The sequence below is a fragment of the Tasmannia lanceolata genome, unplaced genomic scaffold, assembly GCF_043159265.1.
Source record: "Tasmannia lanceolata isolate RefF3 unplaced genomic scaffold, GAP_Taslan_0.1 ptg000015l, whole genome shotgun sequence".
NCBI classification, from domain to species: domain Eukaryota; kingdom Viridiplantae; phylum Streptophyta; class Magnoliopsida; order Canellales; family Winteraceae; genus Tasmannia; species Tasmannia lanceolata.
Genome location: NW_027518692.1, coordinates 18,327,899 through 18,340,767, shown reverse-complemented (window position 1 = coordinate 18,340,767; position 12,869 = coordinate 18,327,899). Strand labels below are relative to the sequence as shown.

General features: G+C 36.3%; 1 protein-coding gene across 1 annotated transcript; it reads right to left on the bottom strand.

Annotated features, from left to right (window-relative positions):
* Positions 1–912: 912 nt before the first annotated feature.
* Positions 913–8,794, bottom strand: LOC143845961 (protein NRT1/ PTR FAMILY 7.2-like). The gene is made up of 6 exons (XM_077354361.1): positions 8,719–8,794; positions 7,446–7,498; positions 6,107–6,284; positions 4,784–5,001; positions 2,969–3,525; positions 913–2,037 (listed from the first exon to the last, which is right to left on the bottom strand). Exons 2-6 carry the CDS (start codon positions 7,482–7,484, stop codon positions 1,185–1,187), a joined length of 1,845 nt encoding a protein of 614 aa, XP_077210476.1. The 5' UTR covers positions 7,485–7,498; positions 8,719–8,794; the 3' UTR covers positions 913–1,184.
* Positions 8,795–12,869: the final 4,075 nt, after the last annotated feature.

The window sequence follows — 12,869 nt, the reverse complement described above, 5'->3', positions numbered from 1 at the left end:
CTTATTTTTTCAAATAACCAAGCCCAAGCACTGAAAATAAACATAACATTGAATAGTCTTCCACCTTTATTCAAGCAACCAAATGCAACTTTTACAACTTCTCCACAAAGCTCCTCTACATATTCACACAACCAAATGCAACTTTTAGAACTTTTCCACAACTCTCCTCAACATATTCTTGCAACCAAATGCAGGAATTTATGTCATTTCCATCAAACTTCCACCTTTTGCCTTTACAACCAAACACCATTTTTCAAAGATGCCAGCTTTCTCCTTTTTGACCGACATCCCACCCAAATGCCATTTGACTTCTAATTCCATCCAAACCCCAGCAACCAAAACCAACCAAACAGAGCCTAGGTGAAACAACCTCTTACTTTATACATAAGATGGATTATTTCATTAGCTGCCCCTACTGCTAATGACTTTTATGAACCAATAAAAGAGCTTAAGTCAAAGACAAAGTGTGGAAATATTTAGTGTGTTTCAATTTCTTTAAGAATATTCTTCATTTGGAAGTCCAAAGGAAGAAGCTCCTGATATGGATCAATCGCTCATATGCTTTGTGTGTGTGTGAGAGAGAGATTTGGTTTAATAATAATTTTCTATTATTAACTTGCATCTTAATTTTAAGAAATTTATTTGCTAATGTACATCCTGGTTGATATATGGAATCACTAAAATCTAATATCCAAATCTTTTTAGATAGAAGAGTTGGGTTACATGAAGGTTCTTCATTAATGTGGTATAGACCCATTTTAATAAATTAACTCATCGATGTATCATTTCCATTAATATTGTACACTTGTTAATGCGACGCAGGTGGACCAAGATTAACTCATTGATGATTTATTAAATCGCATAAAGAGAATTTTAAGGATGAGAGCTCAATAAGGCATATAAACAATCAAATGCCCTAAGAGAAGAAACCTCTATTTCAGTCAAGTTTAGATAATGCAACCCATGAGAATTTTACAAATGCCAAAATTAGAGGGAAACAAGGAACTTGAAATGGAAGGAGAAGGAAAAAAACATGTAAGGATACACCTCCTTGGCCTACATTCACTCATGCTCATCGAGAGCTAAAAGCAACAAGATAGCAAAACTCAAAACTCAAATTCATGCTATCTTAAAGATTTTATTTATGCAATTTCCCATTCAATTCTAAGGAGAAATGGATTGAATTAGACCCTTCTAAGCATCTCTTCATCATCTTCCTTTTCAGTGTCAGAGTTCTCAACCTCGATGGATTTGTATCCCTTAGCACATGTCAAATAAAACACAAAATCAACCACAGTTAGGCCAGCCAAGAGAAAATAGAATCTGTCCATGTGGCCAGTGTTAAGGTCCCCAGGAATCCAACCAGGGCTATTATGGCTTGTAGTGATTCTCATAACTACACTAACAAGGAAGCTACTAACATAATTACCAAATGAAATGGAAGCCATGCAGAGGGAACTCCCAAAGCTCTTAATCCCATCTGGAGCTTGGTCATTGAAGAACTCTAACTGACCCACATACATGAAAACCTCAGAGGCTCCTATAAGTGCATACTGAGGAATTTGCCAAAAAATGCTCATTGAACTTGAACCTTGTGAAACCCTCTTTAGTCTCACTATCTCCACCATCCCGGCAGCGACCATGGCTAACATCCCAATCACTAGCCCCACGCCCATGCGTTGAAGCTCAGTAAGCCCCTTAGGGTTACCTGTGAACCTAGCAATCACTGGCACAAGGACTTGTCGATAGAAGAGGATGAATGCGGCAACACTAAGGATGTCGAAGGCCGACATGCTCGCTGGAGGGATGTGGAAGCTAGAAATTTTGGTATTCATGGTAGCACCTTGCTCTACAAAGAGGGAGGCCATTTGAGTGAAGACTACAGAGTAGATGATGGTGCATAACCAAATTGGTAGCATTTTTAGCACACATTTCACTTCTTCCACTTGAGTTACTGTGCAAAGCCTCCATGGATTATTCTTTGGAGTTTGCTGAATCAAGTCTTTCTCTGTTATGGTTGCTGCCTTGTCCAAAAACCTGCCAAAAATGAGGAAAATGGAAAATTTAGACCATCATATACATTGACTTCTCATCATAAAACCAATGGATTTAACTTGTAATTTTTCTTATGGAAATGCAACAATTTAGAAAGGGAAAATAAGAATGCCACCCGGATAGTTTAGTTATTTTCACCGTATCTCTCATACGCAACCGTAAAAGAGATGGGTCAAAAGAACCAAGGTTAGTGGGTGTCAATACAAGCTCCTTTGGAATATATAGTTGGAATTCTAATAATTAATGCTCCATAAATTAATAATCTAATATATCTTATTGCTTAGACCATAAAATATCATTGTAAGATATTACATTCTTAGAAAACATTATTCAAAGTACAGAAAGTAAACAATATAATACTGTTCAAAATACATACATAATATATGTAAGTACATCGGAAACATTCTTCTATCTCCATAATAGAATTTGTTGTGGTGGTCGCAACACCTATGGACTCTAGTGTAGTAGTGACAACGACACCGATGGTAGATGCAGGCAAAATAGCAGCACTAGACTCTCAACTGGTAGTGGCAATATGGGGTTGTCGGGTTTTTTCTTGACCGAGAGACATGAATAAAATCTAGTGTACCATAAATATGGGCGGTGCTCCTAGCACCGATGGTAGATGGAGGCAAAGTAGCAGCACCAGACTCTCAACTCTCAACTGGTAGTGGCAATAAAAGGTTGTCGGTTTTTTATTGACCGAGAGACATGAATAAAATTTGGTGTACCATAAACATGGGCTGGTGCAAGGACAAGAGTTGGGCGAAGGAAATGTCACATGCGTAGGGGTCGGGATCTAATAATTAATACTCTAATACCTTATATAAAATACGGTCACTTTCAAAATCAGATACCTAGAAGGTAAGTTTCCCAAAACAAGATTGTTAGCTGCCCTCAGTATTTTGCTTACCCAAATTCTTTACTGTGGAGGATCTTCCTACTCCCTGCAATTGCAGACTCTTTTCCTTTTAACTCATACAAGTTCTCTTCATCAACATTAATGCCCCATTTTCGCGAGGCAGCAATGAGTACTTGAGCAACACGCGGCAATGGGTTTCCGCTTGGGCGAAAATGCCGATACCCAGGAGTTCCGATACAGAAGAGAAGAATAGCTAGAACGGCAGAACCAGTGGCTGTCCAGAATCCAAGAGACCATTTGCCTGAATCCTCAAAGTAAACTAAGATGGTGTTGGAGAAGAGAGAACCCAAGTTTAGAGCTAAGTAAAAATAGCTAAAAAATGCTGTTTTTGAGCGCTTCTCTTTAGGGTCTGTTTCATCAAATTGGTCAGCTCCAAATGTAGCAACTGATGGCTGATACCCACCATTTCCAAGAGCAATTAGATAAATTGATATGTAAAAAATCATGATTCCACCGGTAGATACAGGCATGCAATCTAATTTTCCATCTCCACAACCCGTTGGCTTGGTCAACAACTGCCAAGATGATAGTGATAAGAGCACTAATCCCTTTCCACAAAAAAAAAAAACACAATCTTAGTACAAGTAACAGTTACCTAAAACTAAAATTACATTAGGCTACTGATGTTGGCACTACAATATTTTGATAATTGCACTAACTCAGCTTGTCTTTTATTATTTAAACAGCCGTAAAAAATTATTACAATTACCATAAACCTCTCAGAAGGCAGTTCAAGAATTATATGCAAGCCGGTCGAATTTGTGCAATTATCAAAACATGGTTGTGCCAATGTTAGTAGTGTTGCAATATTATTTACATTGAGAGATTTATAAGTGTCAGGGCAACTTTGCTATTCTGAAAAAATTATATGAAAGTTTTATCCCCTGAAAATATTTTAGGCTCTGTTTCTTTCAATGTAAAATGGGCATAGAACAAATTTCACCCCCATTTTTAAGTGGAAAAATCAGCGTAAAATTTGTTTTAAACTCATTTTACGCCGAAAGAAAGAAACACAGCCTCGGCGAAATTTTTTCTTAGGAAACAAGAAGACAACTATGATAGATCCTTAGTATTATATACTGGTGGTGTACATGAAATGATATAAAATTAATTATAGTGTGAGCTTATAGGATTTTTCGTATATTTAATAATTGAAAAACTAATTTTTTTCAATAAAAATAATTGAGGATAAAGGGTATTACCATAGGTTTTCGCATTGTTAATGATTTCCCTAGGCTCTTAATGAAAGCCATGCCAATTGAAAAATAAAATGCTAATAGGAAAAAATCAGATCAGAAAATCAAACACCTCTGATTTTAGTATCTCCTCCTCTCAGCCCCATTGAAAAGAAACCTCTCTATAATTTTATGACTTATTTTTTATGGGATTTGCTAGGGACCATTGCAGAAGGCGTTTCGTGGACGGGCTGTTGCAAGAGAGAGCCCTAGCAAGTCCGATTTTTTATATTAAATATAAATGAATATAAAAAATGAAAAAATATTATAGAGTATAAAATTATAAAATATAAAGTATTAGATTGTCTAGTGTATAGCATGTTTTTCTTTTGAGGTTTTTAATGAAATTTTTACTTACAAAAATGGGAGTTTGTAAAATTCTTTCTTAGGAAAACTTTTCTATGGTAACCGAGTATGCTCTTAAAAAATACTTCAAAGTAGAGGGGTGGAAGTATCGATTCAGTTTATTAGACATGGCTAATTAATCATTGGAATTAAAGAAAAGTTAGATTATAAATTCATATATTTTCTTCAATTAGGGAACATAACTAAAGGGTTATAGATGAATTACCAACACAAAGATGAGCTGAAAGACTGTGCATGTCATGTATCGTCCCCAATATGAATCACTAAGGAATGCTCCCACAAGTGAAAACATGTAAACAGTTCCCGTCCATTGACTAACATTGTTCGCGGCACGGGCATTGTTTTGTTGCAGAACCCTTGTTAAGAATAGAACCAAATTCACACCCACCCCAAAGAAAGCGAGTGTTGCTAGACCTTGATTCACTGTATCAAGAAAATAGAGATAAAAATTCATAATAAATTAAGGCTACTGATACCATGGTTTTAAATTTCAACCGAAATCCAATTTCGGATTTCGGTGGAGAACGACACCGCAATGCATCAAAACCGAAACGGTCATTTATTTCGGCCGAAATTTCGGTTTTTCCGAAATTTGACCCAAAAAATATGTTTTTTTAATATTAATTTAATATTTCACCGAAATTTAATATTGAATAAAATATTAGTTTCGGGTCAAGTACCAGATTTTGACCGAAAATTCAAAATTTCACGGTCCCAAACCGGTACCGAAACCGAAATTTTAAACCTTGACTGATACTGGCAATACCATATTTTTTATAATTGCACAAACACAACTTGTCTTCTATCATTTAAATAGCTGTCAAAAGGTTATTACAATTTCCAAAAAGGTCTCAAGGCCCATTGAAATAGAAAAGACAAGCTGAGTTTGTGCAATTATTAAAACCTAATAGTGCCAATACCAGTAGCCTAAATTAAGTATCTGAATAACATATATTTTTTAGGCTACTGGTATCCACGAACATGTTTTGACAATGGAGCGAACTCACCTTGTTTTATATGGTTCAACTAATTGTCAAAGGCTGTTATTACTATTCCTAAAAAGCACTTGGCAACCAATTAAAAGAGTAAATCAAGGTGAGTTTGCCCCATTATCAAAACATGGTTGTGCAGCTATCGGTGACCTTTTTTAAAGCTGGATTATTACTTTATTTAATTCACCCAAACTTAAAATCCAAGAAATAAAAAAAGAAGGAAAATAGATAGTAAAAACAATATAAAAGAGAACATAGTGCAAAAAAAATAAAAGAAAGAACATAAAATTTGGCTATTGATATTAGCACTACCATGTTTTGATAATTGCACAAACTCATTTTGCCTTTTATCTTTTAAACAGCTGTTAAAGGTTGTCACAGTTCCCAAAAAGCTCTAAGAAGTCAATTAAAAAGAAAAAAAGACAAGCTGAGTTTGTGCAGTTATTAAAACAGGGTGGTGCCAATATCAGTGGCCTAAATTCTTTTCTCTTTTTACTCTCTTTATTTATTTATTGCAGTTATGAACTTATGATTACCCAATAACAGAGTTGCTGATTTCCACCCTCCTGTACATGCTCTGAGTGCAGGGTTTCCTTTTCTATCAACTGAGCCATCATTTGTAGTTTCAGGAGAAACCAAATTTCCTTCATTCTCTATTGCCTCTGGTTTGTTCACAGCTTCTAAATCTCCAAAACACTCATCATCTTCTCTTATCTGTGTAATAAATAAAACAAAAACATATGTAAGAACAAAATCAGACTTTTAAATACCATGCATCTTCTTACCATTCACGGGAAGAACCCAATATGTGATCTTTATATATAGAATTACTGTTTGGTAACCATGAAAATTCGTTAGCCCAATTATCGGTTTGTCCATATTGAGATGCATATAGCATGATCCTAACCGTCCAAGCAATGGATTTTTATCCACCAGCTGAACGGTTATGATTGCTCCATCATCGGTTGAAAATTTGATGATAGGCCCATGGTAGATGATCTTACAATATCAATAAGGAATGATATTTCTACTCCTTTTCCTATCATTTCAACCCCTTCTGTTTGCCATTTACTGAAAATGAAGTCATTTTCATATGGGTGTCAATTTTGGCTCGGGCTCAGAGGCTTGCTCGAGCTCGGCTCGAATACTTAACGAGCTGAGCAGAGCCGGCTCACCAGGCTCGTTAAGCTTAACGAGCCGAGCCTAATTTAGGCCAGGCTCGGCTCGGCTCGTCTCGTTAAGGCTTGTTAAGAATTTAATATATTTAAATATATATATATATATATATATATATATATATATATATATATATATATATATATATATTATATTATATTAATTTATACATTAAAAGGGTTGTCCAGGGAGTGAAAGGGGGGGGGGCAAAATATGTCACTTCATTTTTGGAACCCCATTTGTTACTAGGACCACCCCATAGTGTAAAAAAAGTAGTCAAATTACACTAGTAGGGCTGTCCAGGGAAGATGAGGGGTGTGAATATAATATAACCCGAGCTCGGTAAGGCTCGCGAGCCGAGCCGAGCCGAGCTTTTGAGCTTAACGAGCCGAGCCTGGCCAAGCTCGGCTCGTTTACACCCCTACATTTTCAAGAAAAAGAGAAACAAATGGGGGTGGGAATATCACATCATTAAATATGTTGGTGAGCCCCAGGTAGATGGTATCACAAACATATACTTAAGTAGGAAAATGATATTTCACCACCTCTTTCCCATCATATCCACCCCTTTTGTTTGTCTTTTCTTGAAATTGACTTCATTTTCAAGTGAGACAAACAGGAGGGGTGGAAATGCTGGGAAAGTGGGCAGATATATAATTTCCATCTATTTAAAAAATATTTAATATCCACACGTCTTACCTTAAATGGACGATCCTTCAACTCCAGAGCTGCCATCATAATCTATTATTCCTCTGAACAAAAAACAATGAAAATACTTCAGTTAAAGAATGCAGAGGAATTTTACATAATCGACCATTTTTGTACTAATAACTAGGGGTGCAACTCGGGTCGATTTTTTGGGAATTTGGGATGAGTTGGTTCTGGTTGATTCCTATTCATTTTTTAGCAAAACCTCAACCAGACCCGATTCAAGTTGCACCCGTACTTATAAGGGCCTGTTCGTTCGTTTCGGATTGTGCCAGCCGATTGTGGGCCCAGAACCTATTATTAGACTCAGAATTACATTTAAATTTGAGTCCGATATTAGGTTTGGGGCTAGCAATCGGTTGTCACAATCTGAAACGAACAGGGCCTAAATGAATAAATCGCCGATTATTTCAGAATTGGTCTTTTTTACTCAGAAATCTGGAAAAAAAAATCACTTTTCCCACAAAAAAAGTGCAGATACACCCTGAGTGGTCTTTACAAGTGGGCCACCCATGATGTCAGTTCTTTGGCCAGCTTATTTGTTGGGCCCTGCTACAGGAGCCAATCAGCAGGCTACACTTTTAATTGATCTCACATTTTTTTTGTTCTCCCTATTCCCATCCTCAATGGAAATGATATTTCCACCCCATTTGCAAGCATTTGCAGCCCTCTTTTTTGTATTTCGGTAAAAATGGCTGCATTTTCACCTTCTTTTGTTTGTCTTTTTATTCATATTCATGAAAAGACAAACAAAAGGGAGTGGAAATGCTTAGACAGGGGGTTGAAATATCCCCTCCTTAATCCACATGGAAACAATTTTCTACGTGAAATCTACTAAATATACCCCTGAAATCAAACAGAATAGCTACGAATTATAAGGATGGATAAGGGTATGGCTAATGATTTTGGCACTAGCATGTTTTGATAATTGCACTAACTCATCTTGTCTTATATTATTTAAACAGAGGCTATTGCAGTTCCTAATAAGTTCGCAAAGGCCAATTTAAAAAGAAAAGAGAAGCCGAATTTGTGCAATTATTAAAACATGATAGTGCAAATATCAGCCGCCTTATGCTATTGGTATTCACTTCTTTGGTCCTTTGCCACCCATCTCCATATAAATCAATATTTTCATAGAATTGAGCTATAAAAACACAAAAAATAAGAGATGGGTGACAAAGAGTAAGAGAAGAGGGTGGCAATAGCAACAACAAGATAAAATATGAATAACATTTAAAAATCAAGAGGAGAGAAGCTTCCTTACAGAGAAGAAACAAAGAAGAAAGGCTGATATAGTGAGATGAGTTGAGAAATGAAGGGAGGGGTCGAGGTGAATATATAGGAAAAGAAAAGAAAAAAGAGGGTCATTTTCCAATTTAATTTACACATGAAATTTGTGGCTGATAGCAAAGGTCTCTGGTTTTGGAATGATATCTGCCACGAACTAGATTGTTTCTTTCATGGAGATGCTTTTGTCAATGGATTTAATTACCAAAGAAAATGATATATTTCTTTCTAAGTTCTATTTTTCCTTTACAAGTTGGTAATTTTTACGTCACTTTGCACAAGGAGCAGAGATGAACAGTAATTTATGTATCACTGAGCGTAGTTTTCAATAAAATCGGGGAGAATTACAGGTGGGCCCTCCTGTTTAGTGATCCAAACTATTCCTCTGTTTATTTTGCTCAGTTGAAGTTTGTTCTGTGTAAGAATGGGTTGGTTGCATGAGGTGTTAACTAACAGTACAGGGCCTCTTTGTTTTGGATTTTAAGAACCGATTGTGAGTCCAAAACTGATTGTTGGACACAAAAGTAAACGTAAATTTGAGTACAATAATCAGTTTTGGAGTCACAATCAGTTCCCAAATTCCAAAACAAACAGGGCTATGTCTTTAATTTTCTGGAACCCCTGATCTTTATAACAACACTCCATCTCTTAGTCTTTACCATGGTTTTAAATTTCGACCGAAATTCGAAATTTTGGATTTCGGTGGGGACCGAAACCGAAATTTCCCAAAATTAGATATTTCGCGAAATACCAAATTTTGTCCGAAAATTCGAGAAAATGGCAAAAAAAAAATGTTACAAAATTTCAGCTGAAATTTCGGAAATTTGAAATTTTCAGTCCCAAATTTCGAAGCTTAATACCCATTGCCATTTTCCACTTAAAAAATGGGTGTAAAATTTGCTTTACACCCATTTTAACTCTAAAGAAACAGAGCCTTAACAAGTTTTGCCCCTGAAATTTAAAAAACGAACGTAAAATTTCACTTAAAAACGAACGTAAAATTTGTTTTTCTCCTATTTTACATCAAAAGAAACACAAGCCAGGGTGTTAGAAGGCCAGGCCATTTTACCATTCTTAACACAACCGGCCCTTTTTCATTATTTTCAAAATTATTTTTTTAATTTTTAAGGTTTTTAATTCAGTGTTTTCAATCTTTATACAAAATTCTAGGAAAATACCTAGTATTATAGAAAATCTCTTTTTCTTTTTAATATTAATTATTTTTATTAGTTTTATTTAATATATATATATATATATATATATATATATATATATATATATTTTTTTTTTTTGAGACGGTAAAAATGAGAATATATTAAAAGACGAAGAGTTTGGGTCCCTCTTCCCGGACTGCAACTCCGCAAGCAGATGGAGTGCCGCCCGTGATAGGTTGGGACATTCAATTGAGGGGAGGAGGAAAATGGTGGATATTTGCCATTGGGAATTTTGTTAACCAAGAAAAATATTTTTTCAATTTATTTTTATTTTATTTTTCAAGATTGAATTATAATTATTTTTTGTTTTTTATTCCGTCTGAATTTGCTCCTCCTTTTCGTAGCCGAGATGGAAGTGGAAAGGAGGTTAATGAAAGGAACAGGACAAGTTGGCTTGTATAGTTTCAATCATCCAATTGGGCAAATTAGCACTGAGATAATAAGTGAGGTTGAGCTTTGTATACAAAACTAAAAATAATCAAACTTTTTTCCTTTTTAAAGTCTAGCTGTGTTATTATTATTATTTTTGGGGCTTTGTATTATGAAATTTCCAGTTTTTATTAATCTGATAAAATATACACATTGCATATTGGTACATTTCTTATTTTCAAATCACCTCTTCGACATAAAAAAAATCCTTAAAATGGGGTATATATAAAGAACAATATTGTGCTATTTTTGTTTACTAATATAAATATAAAAAGGGAGATGATATTTTCACCCCCCCCACATTACACGCGCTCCACTTTTCACGTCAAATCACGATATAAGGCCACGTTTGGATACCAGCAAGATTTAGATTTAGATTTAGTTGATATTTTTAACTGGATCAAATCCTTAGATTTTCAAATCAGCTACAACAGTGCAAAAAATTCCGATTTTCAAATCTTTTCTGCGAGACATTATTTGGAAATCAATATTTGTGGCAACTTCCGTCACCATCGCTGCTCCTCGACGTTACTCCGGCAGCAGCAAGACATCCCTCCCTCTCTCACTCTCTCTCTTTCTCTCTCTTAAAACATGATCATGAAGATGATTGATGTGTTTTGTATCCAAAACTCAAATCCAAATCAAAATGCAAATGCATGAGGTATCCAAACGGGCCTTAAGAGGAGCGTGTGCGTAATGCAGGGGGAGTGAAAATATCATCGCCCATATAAAAAATACTAAACTATTAAATTCTTATATCTTATTCCTGCCCCTTGTAGTTTATCTTCATCTATGTTGGAGAATTTTTGAGGGAGGAGAGGAGAGCATGTTGGTTTATCTTATTTGGTAGAAGGTTTTTGGTCCTTTTGTTTTGAGTTATCTTTTATGAGATCAGTTCCTAGATTTGACATTGAGATTGAAAGAGAATCTTTTAGAGAGAGTGTAGGGGTGTCAATGGATCCACTTCAGATCGGATCGACCCTATGTCTCAGTCATGATCCATTCAAATCGATCCCTTATAGGTCTATCGGATCCGGAGTGTTCTTCGAATCCTACTTTCCATGTCACGGTCACAATCCATTTCAAATCGGACCATCCATCGGACTATCAGAGTGTCCTAGTAGGTACATTCAGTTAAAACTCTCAAAAGAAGGCGAGGGCGAGGGCGAGGGCGAGGTGCAACGGCGATGACACAGCGGATTAGAGACTTAAAGTCAATGGTTAGAGAAGGAAAAGAAGAGGGTGACTCAAGACTTGAGACAGATGAATGAAAAAATACTGAAAATAGAAATATGGCTTATTTTTACTAAAGTACCCATGAAATAATACTTAATGCTATAAAAGTTGAAGGGTATTTTCTTTAAATAAAATAAGAATGTCCAATTTCAGAATGTCCTGCTTTTATTAGTTGTCTGGATCGGTAATTCTTGTCCTGATCATATTAGTAATTTTTTCGGATCCTATGATTGGGATCCAAAATATGTCAATGGATCCTAGTAGTGTGTCTAGGTCCTATATATCCATTAAACTTCGGTTTCGGCAAGATCCATTGACACCCCTAAGAGGGGATAGTACGTGTAGACGTTTTTGAGACATATATGACAAAGTGGGTTCGGGTTGAGCCTGACCAAAGTTGCACCCCTAGTAGGATTACAGACTAAAATGTAAGAGGTAATCTAACCTCCATTAAGCTTCCCTAATATAAGTTTTTATATGGTGGAGACGTATCATATAAAAGTCCTCTAATATAGTTACAGCTAGGGCTGCAACTCGAGCCGGGTTTTACCCGACCCGCATCGACCCGACCCGAAAATAGCCTGGGTTGGGTTCAGGTTTCATGGGTTTCGGGTCGAGCCGGGTTGAGCATTCAAAAGCCCGCATGAATCTCGGGTCGAGCCGGGTTTGAAGGGGTCCGACCCGACCCGACCCGAGTTACATAAGTTATAGTATGTACATTTTTTTCTATTGTTAGTTAAAATTTAAAAGTGAAAACCCACGCACCCACAGTTACAGTATGTGAGTGTAATTTCTGCTTCTATGAGTTGAGTTGATTCAAGTGTTTGATTGTAATTACAACATTGTTTAATTACAGCATTGTTTGATTCAAGTATGATGTGAGTGTAATTACATCATTGTTTGATTCAAGTGTAATGTGAGTGTAATTTCTGCTTCTATGAGTTGAGTTGCCTTGCCAAACAAGAATTTTCCTTAAAAAATTGCGTCAAGGTGAAAAAACCCGATCCGACCCAAACCGACCCGAGATTTATCATGGGTAGGGCCGGGTTTGGGAATCGTGGGTTTTCCGAAAAAGAACCCGACCCGACCCCACCCGAGATATTTCTCGGGTAGGGTTGGGTTCTCCAAAACCCGATCCGCCCGACCCGAGTTGCAGCCCTAGTTACAGCAAAGGAGAGATTAGTCCCCATTAGTCGGAAATAACAAGAGAAAAGAGCCTGTGAACATCAAAGAGGAGTGCAGATATCAA